Raw genomic sequence first — 21470 nt, forward strand, 5'->3', positions numbered from 1 at the left:
CTTTTTTACCCCACTCTTTAGCCAAAAAGTCAGAGCAGCTTACATGCGATAATAAAAAGACAGTCCCTGTTGTCAGGCTTACAATCTAAAAGACATGACACAAAAGAAAAAGAGATGAGCAGGGAAGGGGAAAACAAGAAAACCCAATCCCAGTTCTTAAAGCTGCATAGTAGTTCTTACGATGATCAGCTGGAAGGGACACAGTTCAGGGAGAGGAGGAGCCAAACGGAGCTGGTCTTTCAGCAGCACCTATAAATTGGCCTTGCTTCTCATCTCTCCCTCTGCTTCAGATGTTGCTGCCAGTCGAGTAAGGGGGGAGACCACTGGAGCTGCTGCTGATGTCTCTCACAGCTCATGGGTGGCCCGTTGATTGTTCTTCAAGCACTCTTTTTTGTACAGAACATTCTTCTAGTTAGCTGCACTGATTATGTGATGAGATGAGTGTTCTTGGCAGCTTAGAGATAATGCTGTAGAAACCAAGACTCCTTGACTGTGTTTGTTCTTAAGTTGTTAATCTGCTTTCCTGGAGATATACAATGCCCAGTGTAATACAGTTCATGCTTCTGTCACATCTTAACAACACCCCTGCACTTGAAAATTATTATTCAGAAGATGGTTGCCCACCCTACTGTGCTTTCTGCAGAGGAGCCTGCCATGCTCAGCCTCTGGGAGGGGACATCGGGCATGGTGCTCTCACTTTTTTTTCAACTGGAAAGGGTGGGAAGGAAGCTCTATGGCACAGCCTTGTATTCAAGAGGGCCGACAGTTTGTGTTCCCTTGGTTTCCCCTTCTAATCTTGAAGAAGTAGATTTCTGAAAGTAGAACCTTGTGGCTTTCTCCTTTTTTCTTCTAATATCTCAGCAGGGCTATTCTCCAGGTCACCTGGAGGTAATTTTACTTACCCTTCCTGATTGGAGAAATGCCTAATTGCAAATCTGATTTATTCTCTACTCTTGTAAAGGTCTGTAGATCATATGCCTTCCTAGGATGTGCCTGAATTTCCTTATGCTTAAGATAATGATATACCTGGCTGTCAGCTTGAATTTTTAAATTAATTTATATGTGAATGCTTGGGGTATGCGTGTGACCAGGTTCAGAAGATCGCGGGGGTGCAAGAATGCAATGTGGGTTCTTTCCCCGCCCCCTTGTGTGCTGGTTGCATGATTGCGATTTACATAATTACGATGCGGCGTGGGGTGCTGTGTCATCCAAACCCAGTGTGCAGTGTGGCGGGAGTGGCTTCTTACCCACCCTGCAACCCACGACTTGTGGTAGGGAATTTGAGGTGGTTGAGGAGCACCCCCCCCCCGCTGCGCACTGGGTTTGGACGACACGGCAACCTGTGCTGCATTGCAGGTAATCATGTAAATCACAGTCGTGCAACCAGTGCTCATGGGGGTGGGGAAAGAACCGCCAATGCGTACTTTTGCCCCCATGTTCGTACAAATGTGGCCTGTGTGTCTTGTGGAAATAATTTTACCTTGTAGACTCCTTACTTCACCCAGCACCAATTGCTTAGAATCATAGAATAGTAGGTTCGGAAGGGGCCTACAAGTCCATCGAGTCCAACCCCCTGCTCAATGCAGGAGTCCAAGTCAGAGCATCCCTGACAGATGGCTGTCCAGCCTCGCCTTGAATGCCTCCAGTGTGGGAAAGCCCACCACCTCCCGAGGGAATTGGTTCCATTGTCAAATTTCTCTAACAGTCAGGAGGTTATTCCTGATGTTCAGCTGGAATCTGGCTTCTTGATGACTGTTTGTGTCTCACGTATATTTCTATTGTGTTTAAGATGTTCTACATATTTCAAGATTTCTCTTAGGATCATAACTGTAGCCAAGGCTGGATCACTGCTTCACTCACTGTTTAATTCTGAGACATTTGCCTTTATTTGGAAACTGATTTGAAGTTTTGGGAAGTTTTTTTTTTTCCTGTCCAACTTTTCTATTTCCAAGTTCTGTTACAAATATATTGAAGATATTTCTCTTAGATTAAAATAATTTTTGTGTGTGTGAAGCCCACAATATAATAAAAAAACTAATGCAGAAATCAGTATCAAATAATACAACATTTCTAGTTCTAGCATAATGGCACAATAAGAAATTACTTCTATAGTACTGTACCCATGTGCTAGTTTGCTAATACTAGTTTTCTACATTTGTACTGAACGTAGACTGGACTAAAATTATTGAAGACATCAAGGTTTTCTAGATTGTTGTAATCTAAATTTGTCATAAAATAAGTGACCAGATGTGATGCCTAAAAGTATCCATTAGGCCAGGGTCAGGCAACCTCATGCCCTCCAGGTGGATTAGACTACAACTCCGATAAACCCCACCACCAAAGCCAATGGTTAGGGATTCTGGGAGTTGTAGTCCATAATATCTGGAGGGCATTAGGTTGCCAACCCCTGCATTAGGCTACTATTGATGCTTCTTCATGAAAGACACTAAAGAAAGATCATCTCATCAAAAGAAGAAAGCTACACAATCCTGATGTCTGGCAAATGACCTCTACACATTCTTCATTAAGAAAGAAACCCATCAATTAAAAGAAAATTGATCAACACCTACGCTCATATTGGGTGTGTAGAGCTTGACTTTCCCATCTGAGTTGAAGGTCCACAATTCTTTAGCAGGGGTGCATGACCTGAAAAGACCACTCTTCACTATGAAAGGAAACATCTTCATTCTGAATGACCAGAAAATAAACATTTTCTTGGTGATTCCGCGACTTTCTAAAGACAGCGGGAAATTCCTTCTTTCCAACTCCATAGGTTCTGGAGACATCAGTCTCCCAGTGAACTTGTGTGTCCACAAGATGGTGCCCTTGTGCTGGGAAAAGCCCCATTCCAGAATGATTCTGAACTAAGATTGGGAAGGTGAAAGATCAACTCTATTGTTCTGAAATCTCAGGAGGGTATGCCAATGCCTCTACAAAATCTGTTAGTCCTCATTTTTTTTTTACAGATGGAATTGTCCATACAACTGGAATATGGAGTAGGCATGTTGTATAACAGTCTGCAGTTTAATAATTATTTGCTTTTCTAGAGCAGGTTTATCCTGCTGGCTTCTATACAAGGTGTGAATTTCAGATTTCAATACATGCATTTTATACTGGATTTAGAGGCATCAGTCTCCAATAGGATCTGTGACCTGCTCCACTCATGAAATGGTTGGCTGATAGCAGTAGCTTGATCCTTACTAGAAGGACAATTCTGCTTTGTTGAGTTTAAGGAAATGGAAGCTTTTTTTCAAGATTGTGCTGATGTCTTGTTTCTGCTGATGTGCTGATGTCATGGTTGTTTGATGGCAACAAACATGACGTGCACAGTTTTTGTTCAAGCTATTTGGAAGATTTATTCTACTTCTGGAATATTTGTTATTGTTAACTGAAAATGGTGACATTTCGGCCCCTAATACAAGTGGCTCTTGCAATAACTGTCTTCATATTCCAGCCCAAGAAATGTGATTATTTTGCCATGTGTACAAGTCACAAAGCTCAAACAATGGAACAGTGAGTATAACTTAACACTGAGAAATGTTCATTGTTCTCTTTGATTTAGGTTTCATATTATGGTCACTCACTCAAAATTCTGCAACACTTTTGGAAGTTTTTTTTTTTTGTAGTGGAACACAAAGAAATAATTGTCCCTAGATCCATATAGCTGAGAATTGAGCTTCAAGCTATTTCTTGAAAGATTACAGATAGGACTGCACTGAATCTTTTTGTGTAAACAATTTCAACATTAGCAATTATCATTCTGCAGGCCGAAAATGCTCGCAATCTTACTTTTATTGTGCTAGCTAGTTCTTGTTGGTGCCTTTCTCGTTGGTTGGCAGCTTCTTTGTCATCATTAGAACCAACCCCCCCCCCCAACCCCCTAACTTAAGTGCTGACAATATGATCCAGCCAGTTGGGGATCACATAGGCTGTGCGACAAGGTCACGGAACAACATTCTTAACCAGATTTGCTTACATAATGCCATAGTATAATGAGGGCAATGCTTTCTGCTATAACTCTGAACAGATGGACATTTTCATTTTGCGTTGCGATCCCTCAAACCATTGCTGAAATGGAGGGGATGTGTTTTTGTTGAGAGGTGGGTGTCAGCTTTTTACAGAAGTACTCCCTGCTTTAGCTCAGCCAAATGACTGATGAAAATCATTCTGTATAAGAGTATAGACCAGGGGTGCCCAACCTGTGGTGCAGGGGCCACATCCAGCTCCCAAGGCTTTTACAGTGCCCCCCCCCGTGGGGGTCCTGATCCCCTGCCTCTGTCAACCCCCCCCATTTGTCCCTCCTCCTGAGATCCTCACACAGGTGACTCTTGTTCAGCAACTGTTATCAGTGCAGAAATAGCGATCTGGGTCTGGACCGCTGGGATGCGTGTATACATGTCTGTGTGTGCCTGTGTGTAGCCCCTGAGCCAGCATCACATGCGGTCCTCAGGGCCAAAAATGTTGTACACCCCTGGTTCAGAAGAAGAGGAAAATGCTACCTGGCTGTTTAGAATTAAACACCAAAATTCAAAATATTTCACAGGAAACTTAAAATTTAGTAGTTAGTGTTTCATATTCTGTGAAAATGAATGGAAAATCAGAAACCACGGATAATTCAGAGACTGATTAGAGAAAAACTAAAAAAAATGCTAGTATGTTTACGAATGTATTATGAATATGATGGAACAAAAAATAAAATAAATACGGGTTCAGCATAGCTAATTATCTCAACAGTTACTGTGACACATACAGCTTGTTCCTATAAATGTTTAGTTAAACATTGATGTCAGTGGGGCTCATTGCCAATTAAAGTTTACGTAATTGTGAAATGCTAATACCAGTTTTGTTTGCCAGTTGCTAATTACCTTATTGGAATTAGGATTTTAAAAAATTATTTATTTTTACTTTAAAAATTTACACAAGCTATTATAAACCCATCACATAAAAATATAAATACAATGCACATTCACAGAAAATAATCAAATTTCAGCTTTGGAATTTAAAGATATTCTACGATACCAACAAATTCAATAAACTAAATCCCCCCAAAAGGACTTTTGGGTCTCCGGGGGCGTGTATTGAGGAATACCTCTATTCACAAACACAAAGAAGGGAAACCAAATTTCAGTAAAACAGTCCCTTTTGCTAAGTCCTCGAAGAAGTCTGCTATGATGCATCAGACGCTCTGCCAGAGGTATTTGCCAAGTCTTTGTTAGCCAACCTTGTAAAATAAAACCCGCAGTCGACTTCCAATGCTGAGTAATTTCTCTACGGGCCACTGCTAACAAGACGTTTAACAAGTCCTTTTAGATTATTTTTCTACTAAAATCGTCATAAATGGATATTAAAGCAAGTAGTGGGTCAGGACTAACAGGTTGAGATATAATGTCTTGAGATTATTCCACAAATCTGAGACCAGAACACTTAGACCCTGGAGCATTCCCACCACATGTGCATCCACGAGCCTACAGTGTTACAACTTTGTCAACAGTTAGGAGATAAAGTAGAGTACATACGATGTAATCTAAGTGGGGTATAGTACCATCTATGGACACCTTTAATTGCATTCTCTCTGTGCCTGGCAGAAATGATGCAGGGTGAGAACTGTGACCACAGTGCTTTCCAACTTGCATCTGATATTGAAGATACCAAATCTGCCTCCCAAACAGATTTTAAACCACAGAAGTCCCGTGTGGTGGAGCGAAGCATCAAAGAGTATAATTTTGATAGGACCCCTTCCATAACTCCCCTGATTGAACACACAGTCCTTCAAATTCTGTCAGGGTACCGGAAGCCTCCCATTAGCAACTACACGTCTAGAGAGGGACACTGTCTGGAATTTTTGAAGCCAAGAGGGGCGAATCTCCTCCAGGTGGTTGAGCAATTCCCCTTCAGTAAATAGCCACCACCAGATCTGTAATCCGGTATATACCTGTGGATTCCCAACCACATTACTGTTTATATTTGTCACTATGATGGAAACTATGATTGAGAATTGGTAGCAGGGGGAAGGGGAGGGGAGCCAGTTTCTTAACCCACATTGACCAGACTGACATAGACGTTTTAACAAATGGATTATGCAGCTTTGCAGTCATTGTACAACGAATGGGAAGAGACGGGAAACCTCTTGATGGAGGAGGCTGGGTCACCAACTCCATCTCCACCCATGGGATTTTAACCTCACCGCGGATTATCCGCAGTAATTGGCCCAGATGTGCTGTATGGTAGTAGAGTCTGAGGTTGGGGAAACCTAATCTCCTGTCACATGATCTTCTATAACAATTAGATTTACTTAATCTGCTTGGCTTACTTGCATGGGCAAAAGCTTCTAACATTCTTTGCCAATTTTGAATACATAGTTGAGGTAAGCATATTGGAAAAGGTTGAAATAAAAACAAAAATGTTGGGATAACTGACATTTTTAAAGCTGCTACTGTTCCCAACCAGGTACATTTTAATTTGCGCCATGACAGTAACTGGGATCGTATTTCCTGTAATAAAGGAGAGTAATTATTTTTACAAACCTGCTTTAGGTATTTTGTTCTAAATACCCCTAAATACTTGAGGCATACTGACTGGAGTTGCAGCCCTGCACTATATTTCAATTTAAGCTGTATTTCCAAAGGTGTATTCAAACATAACATTTTGGACTAGGAATAATTAATGTCTATGCTGGCCACTTGGTGAAACGTTGGCAAGAATGGCTTTAAGATCTGGGATGGCTATTACTGGAGTCTAATATAACCAAGATAACATCAGCAAAAAGACCTAAAAGATGAGATTGACCTTGAATATTCACCCCCTGGAAATTAGGATTAGCTCTCAAAGTATTGGTTAATACTTCCATTACAGTTACAAAACATAGGGGTGCAAGTGGGCAGCCCTACCTAGTCCCACATTCTAATGGGAAGAGATGAGAGTCCATACCATTTGTTTGTACCACTGCTTCTGATGCAGAATAAATCTCAAAATGGTGCGAAAAATTGTTCCCGACATCTAATCTCGCCAATAGCTGTTTAAGGAAACTCCATTCAACCCTATCAAAGGCCCTAAAGGCAACGAGTGAAAGGAATGTAGTGGAGAGCTTATTATTAGAATCATAGCATCATAGAATAGTAGGGTTGGAAGGGACCTATAAGACCATCAAGTCCAGTCCCCTGCTCAGTGCAGGAATCTAAGTCAAAGCATCCCTGACAGGTGGCTATCCAGCTTCATCTTGAATGCCTCCAGTGTGGGAGTCCACTACCTCCCTAGGGAATGGGTTCCATTGTCGTACTGCTCTAACAGTCACGAGGTTTTTGCTGATGTTCAGCCGGAATCTGGCTTCCTGTCACTTGAGCCCATGATTCCGTGTCCTGCATTCTGGGATGATCAAGAAGGGATCCTGGCCTTCCTCTCTGTGACAACCTTTCAAGTACTTGAAGAGCGCTCTCTATCTCCCCTCAGTCTTCTCAAGGCTAAACATGCCCAGTTCTTTTAGTCTCTCCTCATAGGGCTTTGTTTCCAGTCCCCTGATCATCTTTGTTGCCCTCCTCTGAACCCTCTCCAGCTTGTCTGCATCCTTCTTAAAGTGTGGCGCCCAGAACTGGACACAGTACTCCAGATGAGGCCTAAGCAGTGCTGAGGAGAGGGGAACTAGTACTTCACGTGATTTGGAAGCTATGCTTCTATTAATGCAGCCCAAAATAGCATTTGCCTTTTTTGCAGCCACATCACATGGTTGGCTCATCTTCAGCTTGTGATCTACAGCAATTCTAAGATTCTTTCGCTTGTAGTATTGTTGAGCCAAGTATCACCCATCTTGTAACTGTGCATTTGGTTTCTTTTTCCTAGGTGCAGAACTTGGCATTTATCCCTATGAAATGTCATTCTGTTGTTTTCAGCCCAGTGCTCCAGTCTATCAAGATCACTTTGAATTCTGTTTCTGTTTTCCAGGGTATTAGCTATCCAGCCCAATTTTGAGTCATCTGCAACTTTGATCAGCATTCCCTGCACCTCCTCCTCCAAGTCATTCATAAAAATGTTGAAGAGCACTGGGCCCAGGACTGAGCCCTGCGGTACCCCACTCGTTACCTCTCCCCAGTTTGAGAAGATCCCATTGATAAGCACTCTTTGAGTCCGATTCTGTAGCCAACTGTTGATCCACCTGATCCACCTGAAAAAGCCACCAGTTCTGGGTCAATTCTATCCACCACTTCTGTATGTATGAACAGATTTGAGTCAAATTGCCATGTAAAGGATCCCCTCAGTGGACCCAGTGTGTTAAGCTTAATATGAACAGGAGCATGATCTGAGGTTGTGATTGGATCAATCTTGGTTTGTGTAACCATCGGCCATAATTCCTGTGAGACAAAGATGTAATCCAGCCTAGCATAGGTATGATGTCTGGCTGAATAGAATGTACAATCTTTTTCCCCTGGATGACCATTCCTCCAAGTATCAACCAAGTCTAGCAGGTTGTGCATCTGTGATGGAGTTGAGTTGGGCTTAGAGATATGGCCACTCCTGTCCCAGGCTGCCTCCATAACTTCCTTCAAATCTCCTACCAATCTTATTTCTCCCTTTCTGAATAACTTCAGTTGGGCTAACACACCTTCAAAGAAAGCGCTGTGCCCTACATTTGGACAGTTGAATGAACCCAGGGTTACATATTTCCCCTGAAGCTGCCGACAGACAAAAATAAACCTACCACTTGGGTTACACATTACTGCCAAGTGCAAGAATGGACAATGCTTCGCTACCACTATTGAAATCCCTCTTGACTTAGATGTTCCTGGGGCACAAAACTGAAAACATTTTTTCAATAAATTATGATGTTGGGTTTTTTTACGTGTTTCCTGAAGAAACGCTACATATGATTTAAGCTTTTTCAACAATGCCTCTATTCTTCCTCGTTTAACTGGATTTCCCAATCCTTTTACATTTAGTGAAATAAACTTCACCTCTCCAGAGTTATTGTCTCCCATCATTTTAAACATCATGTTCACACAACTGGAGCTCACCCTTATATATCGAGCCCATCCCATTGAACAAAGAAGATCCCACTGTCTCCTTTAACCTTCCCTCTACTACCAGTTTCTGTGGTGAGGCCAATTCATTTAATTCCAAAACTATATTTATTCCAACTTTCAATCTGGGCACTACATGATATCTTCCTCCCTACAGCCTTTTCAGGACTTTTTTGGGGGGATGGGGTAATGACAGCATGACTTCACACAGAACGGAATATAGCTTTTGAAGTCTATTCAATATATCATCCTGATCTATAGCTGGAAGATCTTTAAAAGTCTCCAACAGTCCGTATTCCTCATTATCAGAGAAAAGCCAGTGTGCTTGTGGAAATGAATCTTTTTGTTGCTGATCCCCTAATAAGACAGTATCCTTGCTAGTTCCGGTATACTTTCTACTTATTAATCCTGCCACAGCTGCCACATTGGCCATATTGGGCTAGTTTACCATTAGAATAAACGGTTTAACAGTTAACGGTATAAAAATTCTCTTGCACGCTATGTTATTAAAACCATTTTTTTCTTTTTCTCCAGGATATTCTGCAAAAAGGCCTCCTTTTTAAAGTGTATAACTACCCTCTGAGCATACCCAGAGTAAGGCAAAATATCCACACTCCTGATATCATAAGGCATAATTCTATTCCTGGGCCCCAGAATAGCTGTCAAGTGATAAGCAATTTGTGGCTTATATCACCATTCTGGAAACAAACCATTAACAGTTGGAAAAACAATAAATCCTAGATCATCTTTCTTGAAACACATTTGTCCATTCTCCTCATCACCTCCCTTATTCAACAAAACTCCCACTCTTTTTACTTGCCCTTTCACATTCCTTAATATTAGCCGATGTCTTAGAGCCCACAGGAGACATAGAAAGCATGGAATTCTTAGATGTTTGCTAGCGGTTGCTATTACTTGACTTAGTCTCCCTATCCCTCCTATATCCCCAAAGAAGCCCTTCACTTCTTCACCCAGATTTGACAAGGTGTCCTGGATCTTCCTTAATTTCATGAAGATCTGCTCTGTTTGCTGCCTTATCAAGAAGCACTGTTAAGATGGGACTTCCAAGGAGGTAGATACCAGAGATGTATCAGTAGCAAGAGAAGGAGCAAAAGTGCTATCAGGTTTCGCTGCTTGTAGATTATCTTGCTTCTCCCCGAATTCACCTCCTGCTAGTCTTCTATCAAATTCAGGAGCGGAGTAAACCTATTGTTCGATAGTAAGTAAGTGGGGGGGGGGAAACCATGTAGTCCCTTTTCTTGTGTTGGGACTTCTTTACAGTTACTTACCGCGGGTCAGTTCTTGGCTGTTTCAAGCAGGCTCGGGACTTCCCCTCTCTTGGAGAGGTAGACTCTTGCCTTCAGCATCTTTTCTTCATCAACAAAACAAATGGTGACTAGTATGTAGAGCTACTAGGATAAACAATCCAATGCTGTGCAGTAGTGGAAGTCCACTGACCAAAGTAGATAAACTCCAGAGATAAATCACTCCTAACAGTTTGCACAAAAAAAAGTCAGACATCAACCAGAACATCAGTCAAAAGAATAAAGCACTTTCAACTCTCAACTTTCCAAATCGTCGTTACCTGTTTTTACTCCAGAGCTTCCCTAGCATGTAGGCTTCAACGCTTCATGGAGGTAAAAAATAGACATCATCCAGCTACTACAATAACCAGAAAAGGGAGAGGTAGATAAAAAAAAATCCCCCCCAGTCCCTTATAATCTCGAAGCCTCAAGGCTTAGAAACATGTAACAAACACAGCTTTAAAATTTAAAGATTAGAACTAAAAACATTGCTAAAGAATACAAATATAAAGCCATTAAAAGAGGCATAATGCTAAGTGCAGCTGGTCACTATTTCTCTTCACTGGAAATCGTCCGGAATTAGGATTTTTTGAGTCTTTTCAATTAAAATAAATTGATTCTCCTATACCTACTGCTGAGATCTACATCCTCCTTTTAAGCCCAGATGTTAAATTGTTGTAATACAATGGTTTCCATTTTTAACTTTCGTTTGGTGTATTTTTTTCTAACTGGCAAAAATATACTTAGTACTTTAGAGCACAGCATCTTTCACTCTATCTCCACCTTTAATGCTGGATATATTTGTAATTCCCCTTCATGGATCACTGCCTTGTTGTGGTGAAGGGGCTTGCATAACTCAGTGAAGCCATAAGCTATGCTGTGCAGGGCCACCCAAGACGGACAAGTCATGGCGGAGAGTTCTGACAAAATGTGGTCCACTGGAGAAGGAAATGGCAACCCACTCCAGTATTCTTGCCAAGAAAACCCCATGGAACGTATCACAAGGCTAAAAGAGATGACGCCGGGAGATTAGCCCCTCAGGTTGGAAGGTGTCCAATATACTACTGGGGAAGAGCAGAGGGTATTTCCAAGTAGCGCCAGAAAGAGTGAAGCGGCTGGGCCAAAGCCGAAAGGACACTGAGCTGTGGATGTGTCTGGTGGTAAAAAGAAAATCCGATGCTGTAAAGAACAATATTGTTTAGGAACCTGGAATGTCAGATCAACGAATCAAGGTAAGCTGGAGGTGGTCAAACATGAGATGGCAAGATTGAACATCGACATCTTGGGAATCAGTGAACTAAAGTGTACAAGCATGGGCGAATTTAATTCAGGTGACCATTATATCTACTACTGTGGGCAAGAATCCCGTAGAAGAAATGGAGTAGCACTCATAGTCAACAAAAGGGTGGGAAAAGCAGTACTGGGGTACAATCTCAAAAACGACAGAATGATCTCAGTACGAATCCAGGGCAAACCATTCAACGTCACAGTAATTCAAGTCTATGCCCCAACCACTGAGGCCGAAGAAGCTGAGGTTGATTGGTTCTATGAAGACCTACAACACCTTGTAGAACTAACACCAAAAAAAGATGTCCTCTTCATCATAGGGGATTGGAATGCTAAAGTAGGAAGTCAAGAAATCACCAGGATGACAGGCAAGCATGGCCTTGGTGTACAGAATGAAGCAGGACAAAGGCTAATAGAGTTTTGCCAAGAGAACACGCTGATCATAGGAAACACTCTTTTCCAACAGCACAAGAGGCGACTCTACACAGGGACATCACCAGATGGTCAATATCGAAATCCGATTGATTATGTCCTTTGCAGCCAAAGATGGAGAAGCTCTATACTGTCAGTAAAAACAAGACCTGGAGCTGACTGTGGCTCAGCTCATGAGCTGCTTCTTGCAAAATTTCGGCTGAAATTGAAGAACGTAGGGAAAACCACTAAACCATTCAGGTATGACCTAAATCATATCCCTGATGAATATACAGTGGAGGTGAGGAATAGATTTCAGGGATTAGACCGGATAGACAGAGTGCCTGAGGAACTATGGACGGAGGTCCGTAACATTGTTCAGGAGGCAGCAACTCAATTCATCCCAAAGAAAAAGAAATGCAAGAAAACAAAGTGGCTGTCTGATGAGGCTTTACAAGTAGCTGAGGAAAGATGGGAAGCGAACAGCAAGGGAGAAAGGGGAAGATATATCCAACTGAATGCAGAGTTCCAGAGAATAGCAAGGAGAGACAAGAAGGCCTTCTTAAATGAACAATGCAAAGAAATCGAGGAAAACAATAGAATGGGAAAGACTAGAGATCTTTTCAAGAAACTTGGAGATCTCAAGGGAAGGCTTTGTGCAAAGACGGGCATGATAAAGGACAAAGAAGGCAGGGACCTAACAGAAGCAGATGAGATTAAGAAGAGGTGGAAAGAATACGCAGAAGAACTATACAGGAAAGATCTGAATGTCCCTGATAGCCATGATAGTGTGGTCACTGAACTTGAGCTGGACATCCTCGAGAGTGAAGTCAAGTGGGCCTTAGGAAGCATTAGTAACAACAAAGCTAGCGGAGATGACAGTATTCCAGCTGAGCTATTTAAGATCCTAAAAGATGATGCTGTTAAAGTGCTGTACTCAATATGCCAACAAATGTGGAACACTCAGCAGTGGCCACAAGACTGGAAAAGGTCAGTTTACATTCCAATTCCAAAGAAGGGCAATGCCAAAGAGTGTTGAAACTACCATACAATTGCGCTCGTTTCACATGAGAGCAAGGTTATGCTCAAAATCCTACAAGCTAGGCTTCAGCAGTATGCGAACCGAGAACTACTGGAAGTACAAGCTGGCTTCCGAAGAGGCAGAGGAACTAGAGATCAAATCGCCAACATTCGCTGGATCATGGAGAAAGCAAGAGAATTCCAGAAAAACGTCTATTTCTGCTTCATTGACTACGCTGAAGCCTTTGATTGTGTGGATCACAACAGACCGTGGCAAATTCTTAAGGAGATGAGAGTACCAGACCACCTTACCTGTCTCCTGAGAAACCTATACGAGGGTCAAGAAGCCACAGGAAGAACCGGACATGGAACAACTGATGGGTTCCAAATTGGGAAAAGAGTACGACAAGGCTGCATATTGCCGCCCTGCTTATTTAACTTATATGCAGAGTACATCATGAGAAACGCTGGGTTGGGTGAATCACAGGTCGGAATTAAGATTGCTGCGAGAATTATCAACAACCTCAGATACGCAGACAATACCACCCTAATGGCAGAAAGCTAAGAGGATCTCAAGAGCCTCTTGTTGAGGGTGAAAGTGGAGAGTGCAAAAGCTGGTTTGAAACTCAGTGTTAAAAAAACAAAGATCATGGCATCTGGCCCCATCACTTCCTGGCATATAGAAGGGGAAGAAATGGAAGCAGTGACAGATTTTATTTTCTTGGGCTCCAAGATCACCGCAGATGGTGAGTGTAGCCAGGAAATTAGAAGACGCTTGCTCCTTGGGAGGAAAGCTATGGCAGACCTAGACAGCATAGTAAGAAGCAGAGACATCAGCTTGCCGACAAAGGTTCGTATAATCAAAGCTATGGTTTTCCCAGTAGTAATGTATGGCTGTGAGGGCTAGACTATAAGGAAGGCTGAGCGCCGAAGAATCAATGCTTTCGAACTGTGGTGCTGGAGAAGACTCTTACGAGTCCCCTGGACTGCAAGGAGGTCCAGTCAGTCAGTCCTAAAGGAAATCCACCCTGAGTGCTCATTGGAAGGACAGATACTGAAGCTGAAGCTCAAATATTTTGGCCACCAAATGCGAAGAGAAAACTCCCTGGAAAAGACCCTGATGCTGGGAAAGATTGAAGGGAAAAGGAGAAGGGGATGGCAGAGGATGAGATGGCTAGATAGCATCACTGATGCAATGAATATGGACTTGAGCACGCTCCGGGAGAGAGCGCAGGACAGGAAGGCCTGGCGTGCTATGGTCCATGGGGTCACGAAGAGTCGGACACGACTTAATGACTGAACAACAAAATAGTTGTAATTGTTATTTGAACATTATGCTTGGCAGGCTCCTGGTTCAATCTTAAGAGTTTTGTTTAGTAACCTGGACAAATGCTATTGTCACTAATATTACTCCTTTTGAATCTTTTGAGTTTTGCGGCAGTATAACTTGGCTATAACAATGTTATTTTTAAACACCACTCTATAAATTATTTCACTCATCATTCTGAAAGAGGAAATACTACATAACAGCGTTTTTAAAAACAAACCAGAATGTCCAATTATTCCTTTGGAAAAATGGGGCAAGTCCTCAGAGAGGAAGAGCCCTTTGTGTTCTGAGCTTTTCTGCCTCTTCCCTCCGCCCCCATCATCTCATCAGTATCCACACACATTCTTCTCATGTTCTTCCTTACAAAAAACAAAAACTGCACTGTGGGCTCAAACGTTTCCCCCACCAAACTGAACTAGAAGTGGTTTGCTAGACCTTCCAGATTGTGAATTAGTCTGTCGTCTTAAACTATTTTAGGAGGCTTCTGAAGCTACTGCCCTGGGTATATTGACAAAACTGGTACAATACTGGGCAGCATTCTAAGCTAGGGTCTTATTTATGTATAGCATGTTAGATAATACAACAGAGTTCTATCCTTTACTGCTTATTCATGAACTACCCAGAGAACGTTTTGTTGGTGGGCAGTGCAGAAATGCTGTAAATTCTAGCACTTCCGTAGCCAAAATGCACCATTCATGCTCACAGGGAAGAATCCGCAGGGTTGGGGGAACCCCAAGGCTTGCACAAGTACAAAAAATGTTTAGGGAGAAAAATACCCTAAGGGGAAGCTGCGAAATAGCCCAATGAGGGTGAAGCTGGGTAGAACCCTGAACAGGGCCATCCACATTGCAACATTTTGTTGCAGGTCCCATTGGGTTAAACAGAGGTTTCTGGTAGCTTTTGGTATAATTTGAGTCCCATGCCGCTTATTACTTTTTTGTATTCTAGCAAGTGGGATGATATTAGCATGTATTCATATTGATATTATATGTTCATTAGCTGCATGAGCCCAGGGACCTTTAAACTGTATTCCTTCATTAGAAGATCAGTAAGCTTCCCTGGACGAACAGCATATCCATCTGCCTTGCCTTGCCTTGCAAAGCAATGCAGAGCTACAGGGGATTGTTGGGCACATTTTAAATGTGTTCTGAGTTTATATAGGCCATCCAGCGTGATTGTTGCCCCCACTGAAATTGAGACTGTACCTTAAAATACACCCTGGAATCCCTAGTAATAACACAAGGCCTCAGGACTGATGCCCTGGCATTTCTTGGCAGATAAACCAGGGTAGAAAGGCTTCCTTGACAATAAGAAGTTTTGGAAATTACTGCCTTAGGCAGATCTTTGTGTTCTGTAGAGATCTTGGAAATGCACATTTTATGTAACTTCAGAAGTGTTTGCCATGCCAGTTTCATCTAATTAGATGGTCAAAATAGGTTGGTGCTTCTTTGTTGGACTAATTCCTGTTCATGATCATGCCAACACAACTTAATTCGTAGGACATTTTCCTGTACCTCTACAGATTTTGGGGGTGAAATATGTTAGGCCATATATTCACTTCCTGCTCAGGTGTGACTTTCTCTTTTTGATTGTGTAGTAGATTTGTTCCTGTGACTGAAGACGCATACGATCAAGTTCATCCATACAGATGGTTGAAATGTTCAAACAGCAGTGATATGTTGCCACGGTTAGATTTATAGCTAACTAGGGTTGCCATATCCCCAGACATGGTTATACAACAAATCCAAAAAAGGGCAGTGGCAGCAACTCAGCCATGCAACAAATCTTATGTAATGTAACTAGAAAATATTTGGTGAGAGAAATGCTAGGCCAACGTTGTAGGACAAGACACTTTCATTTGCAATTTACCATGTATTTTAAATCTTGCTCTGGGTCAGGAGTCAGAAACCCATGGCATCCAGATGGTGATGTACTGTAACTCCCTTCAGCCCTGGCCAGCATGGCCAATGGGAGTTGTTGTCCAACAACATCCGGAGGTCCACATCCCTGCTCTAGGGAATTTGCTTGTGAAGGCAAACAACAAAAGCATCATTGTTCTTTGTGGTCTCTGTGCATCACACAGATGGGCTCTGCACCTGTGCAGAGCCTCAGTTCACGAAGCTTCTATAGCTGAGGATGATTTGGTGGGAAGCCCTCTCCCACCATCCCAGTGCACATGTCCCTAGCTGGTTCCCACTTTTTCCTTCAGTTCTATTTCAACTGCCATGGCGTGCGCCTCGTAGGGAAAGCTGTCTTGTCGTTTCGCTATGTCAAAGCGTTTTTTGATAGAAAACTGATGTTTTCTTCTTTCTTACTATAAAGTATTTCTGTCTCCTTATATTTTAGTTTCTTTAATTTTTTCATGACTTTCATGATCACCCTCACGGGTGATCATGGCCCTCAGAACCCCCTTACGAAAGTGCACCCGCTGCGGGGCAGAACTGCTGTCTTCGGACGGGCAGTCTCTCTTCCTGTTCTGCCTTGGTGAAAGGCATGTCATTGAGGCTTGTCCTCATTGTAAAGCCTTCTCGAAGCAAATGAGAAGAAACAGGTCAGATCGGCTGAAAACCACACTTTAGAAATGGGTGCTGGAATCTATCGAGCCTAAAGATATGGCAAATCCACCAATCTTGCCCTCACGCAATCTGCCTCCCACACAGGAGCCAGCTCCAGTATTGGGGCTGTCATCCCCTCAGCGTCATACTTCCCTGAGTACACAAGGCCCCCCCACTCCGGGCTGATCTTTGACACTTACACTGGCAAAAAGACTAACAAAAAAGATGAAAGTCTCTAAGCAGGTGTATTGCCCCGGCCGTGGGCTTTGACCTCTTAATTTAGAGGTGCCAAGATAGTGATTCGCCAAAGCTTCCTCCCTCCTCCTCCTCCTCTTCTCCGCTTCCCACCTTGGAATCTCCAGGGTGGACCAAGTCTCTTTGTGGTGACCCATTTTGCTTTGGACCGCCTCGGAGCTGGTCTGATTTGTTTCGGATCTCACTGGAGCACCCCAGTTCGCTTCAGTATTCGGATTCCACACCAAAGCGATGCACAGGCCTGCTGTTAACCTCAAACTGTCATGGGTACTAGTGATAAGGAAGATCCTAATTAGAAATACCTTAAAGACATTCCCAGTATAGGGGAGGGGGAAAGGAACAGATGCAAAATGTGTTTAGTGAGACAAAGAGATGCAAAACCTGCTTGTAAGAATAAAACAATGTAAATAATAGTCTGTTAGTTGTAAATAAATATGGCTTAGTGGTCACCATTGTTCCAGAAACGTATGAAAAAGTTTCAATGGGAAACGTGATTTAAATCAGTGATTTAAATCAACCTTTTTCCTTGCTGATTTCAATTTCTGTGATGTAAAGAATGGGCAGGCAACTCCCAGCACGTGTGCCTATCCAGCCTGCGGAAGCTTTGGCTCCCTCTGTAGGCCCCTTACCTGGGGGCTGCTGAGGCTTTGGGAGGAGGTGAGGAGAGGAACCTTTGCCTGGAGATAACAAGACCTGTTAGCAAATGCAAGCGCTCCTGCAAGCGCCGGATGAGCAAATCTAGGCTGGACACCTTGGCCTGTTTCACATTCTGTCCCCAATGGGAGGAGATGTTGGGCACGCACAGTGAATCTGGCTGGGAACCGAATGATGTTGCGGGGGTGGCCCTGCACATTTGACACCTTTGTTAGCTATTTTCCCATTCAGGAGATAGAAATATTTTAGGATCTAGAGAAATACTTTCTCCCAAGATCATGATTTGTTTCTAAAATTACCTATTCACAGGATGCCCAGCACGGTGTGTGTGTGTGTGTGTGTATGTGTGTGTGTGTGGTGGGTCGAATCACTTTTATTTTACCACCTTTCCAACACAAATCAAAATGTGTTCAAAACTAGAGTGATCTAATATGTTTCAGGGCTGATAGTTCTGTCAAAGAGCAACAATTCTGAAGATGCTCAAGGCAGCTGATCTCATATCTTGTTCTATCCAGACATATGTCCCTCGTGGTACAAATCCTACAGAGTAGTAATACTAAGCATTATTATTAAAGTCTGGATCAAAATGTACTGAGGAAATTGGAAATTTCCAAGGAAGTAACATTTTTCTGATATTTGTCTCAGCTCTTCCATACCCGTCATTGTACTATTACTTATTTAGTTCTAGGCTGAGGAAAGAACATAACAGCGCGTACAATGGACTTTCACTAAAAACTTGCCCAATCTTAAACTTGCCAGAGCTAAAAGTAAAGGGTTATGAATGGGAAAGAGACTTATGGATTTATATCTTTTATTTTTCTTTAGGTGTTTCCTGGAAAATGGATGATGACGACTTTGGAGGATTTGAGGTATGGAGCTAGTAATAGTGATGTGTGTTTGTGAGGGTTGCGCTGAACTAATTTATTTTTTACCTTATATAAATAAAACTCTATGGACAGGCAATCCAAATCATGCATCTGAAAATTCTTCTGAAAGCAGAATTAGGTGTCATGTATAAAACATTCATCATTATTTAATGTATGTATTTAAAAGTCGCCCTAAGGGTCTGGCATAGCAGCTATGGTTAAATTTCTACTTTCTGTGCCCCTCCTCGGTTCAGTCCTCTGCTCTGACAACTTTAAAAAGATTTCTTAAAAGGTCCTTAGCCCTATCAATCGAGCTGCCCTCGCTTTTGCACAGTTCACCTCTGTGTCTCAGTTCAGAGATCAAGTATCCTATCCTCCTTTCAAGGTAGATTCTCACAAACCTGGGTTGACCATAACTACTCCTCTTAAACAGCAGCTGTGGTGTGGGGGAGCAAGCATGCCAGCCAATAAAATATCCAGCAACAAATCTAGCTCCCGGGACAGCCCACCCCCTTGCTGACCCTGGGATGGCAGTCAGAGCTGCTGGCAAAGTATTTTCTGGCCTCAACTCACTGCTAGTCAGAGTGCAGACCCTGGCCTTACAGCTGGGTGGGGATTCCCTCGATTGTTATCTCGACTCTCCTTTGCTTCATCCCTACCTTCCACAGATCCTCAAACCGCATTAGAATGCCCTTCATGCTATGCGCCAGAACATTTAGGTTGATGTTCCACAGATGGTCAGCTTGTGGTGGTGAAGAACCCGATCACAGAGGATCACAAGGTGTTTCACTTGTTAACTATGTATCATCCGCGTGAGCTTGCGGTTTGTGACCTTGTCGTACTCCAGCATGATGTTCTCTATAGAGTAGGCGGCTGTTTTGTCTGTGGTCTTGATGACTTAGCTGTAGTAATTAAAGGTGAGCTTGTACTTGAGTCTGTTTTCCAGGGCAGACTGGTAGAATAGCATGTGGCTCTCAAGCAGCTCAAAGTCTAGTGAGATGTAGAAATGGTTGCCATAGGTGTCTGCAGTAGCTTTGTTCTCTGCACCGTTCTCGTCGTTATCACCAGCCTCAACTTTAATCTTGGTTGCATTCTGTGTTGTGCTGATGTCAATGCCCTGGTGGTCTGCATTTATGCACTCATAGTGTCTTCCAGAGGTCACAGTAGCAGTTGATGATATTAGAGTCCTCAGTAGACCTAACCTCATTGCTACATCTTCCTCAGAATGACTCCCTCCTTCCCCAAGACCTGCATTCTCCGTGACAGCAGAGGAGCTGTCACCTTGGGAGTGGGACACAGCTAAAAGGTCCCTGAAGGTCTCATCCACCAACCTCTCTGCCTCTCATAGCTTCTCCAGGTCAGCAACCTTGGCCTCAAGGGAGAGCACTTGTTTCCTGAGAGCCAGGAGCTCATTACACCGAGCACATGTCCACGACTTCCATCCAGCAGGCTGTCATACATGTGGCACTCAATGCAATTCACTGGATAGCCCCCACCCCCCTGCTGGCTTTCTACCTTCATAAGTGTTTTTTTATTGGGGTGTGTTTTCCCTACAAAACTTAGTTGTTACTAGGAGAAGACGGGGAAGCTATTTATAGTTATTTATTTACAGTTACTTACTGTGAGTGCAGGGTAGGGAGGAGAGAGTCACTGCCCTGGCTTCCTCGCCCTGTTGCTGAACTCGCACAGTTGCTTAACTCGCTTTTTTGCCGATACTTTGTCCCTGGAGCTGAGGCGCTTCATCACCGGGGCTCCTCACGCTCAGAGCGCTGGCTCCCTCGCAAGCGTGCCTCCTTATATCGATAGGCCCAACTGCTGCTGCAGTGAGTCTGATTGGAGGGCCTCATTTGAAAAGCAAGGGAGGCTGTGTGTGAACTCCAGATCAGCCCTGGCTTTCAGTGGCTGGGAATGTAGGTCAGTTGGCCCCCAGGGAATGGGGATTCTTACTTAGGAAGGAGGACTGTAAACAACAATGCATGAGAGACCTATTGAGGGGAGATCCTCTGTTCAGAGGGTCGCTGGAGGGGATAGCAGACAAAGGGTAGGTGATTTGGGAAGGCTGTGGCTTGCAAGGTCTGGATCCGTTTTCTTTGTGTTTTTTTAAACTTAGTTGATATGCTGAACTCTTAAACTTGTTTTATCTATGAACTGCTTTTTAAGGCTGTTCATTATCTCCCTAGAGGTGCGAGGGAGCTCACCCATGGCAGAAACTGTTGTTCTGACTGCAGAGCCCACTGTGCATGTATACAGGGTGCAGCAGGTTAGCCTGTTGAAGGAGCAGCATGAGGAGCATTGTCTGCTCTATACAGAAAATACCATCGCAGTGTTATGCTGTAGATGAGTGGATACAGCCCTCTTCACTGCCAGTATGGGACGTTGGCCTTCTGTTATCGTGGTCCCAGACGTTGTGGGCCTGGAAGTTGCCGCTCTAGTCTGCGGGCTACTCCGTGTTGCTGGCAAATTTGTCAGTCACCACCTGTCAAGGCTTAAAAATATGATGAGATTCGAGTGCTTGCCAAGATGAAGCGAAACACAATTTCAGACCATGTTCTAGATGGCAAGATTTCTGATGAAGAATTTCGGCTCATACTAGAGTTGCTCCAAAAGAACTAGAAATTCTGCTCTCTTCACTGCCCAAATTATCAACACAACAAAATCAAATATAGGGAGACTCGGCTTAGGAATGCTTAGAGAACACAGATGAGATGAGGCACAGTTGGAAATGTTTCAGTTCACACAGCTGGATTATTTTTATTTAGGGCATTCCTTTCACATGTAGGAAA

At 43.1% G+C, this 21470-nt stretch overlaps 1 protein-coding gene across 2 annotated transcripts in view; it reads left to right on the top strand.

Annotated features, from left to right (window-relative positions):
- CCDC91 (coiled-coil domain containing 91) overlaps positions 1-21470 on the top strand; it is a 201864-nt gene that overhangs the window by 19575 nt on the left and 160819 nt on the right. For both annotated transcript variants that reach the window (XM_084811385.1, XM_084811386.1), the window contains exon 2: positions 18647-18690. In XM_084811385.1, the coding sequence (XP_084667511.1) occupies positions 18661-18690 (30 nt within the window). In that variant the 5' untranslated portion in view covers positions 18647-18660. The remainder of the gene's footprint in view (positions 1-18646; positions 18691-21470) is intronic.

This window comes from Heloderma suspectum, chromosome 7, assembly GCF_057233095.1.
Source record: "Heloderma suspectum isolate Gila_16-S chromosome 7, 16-S_ref, whole genome shotgun sequence".
Classification (NCBI taxonomy): Eukaryota; Metazoa; Chordata; class Lepidosauria; order Squamata; family Helodermatidae; genus Heloderma; species Heloderma suspectum.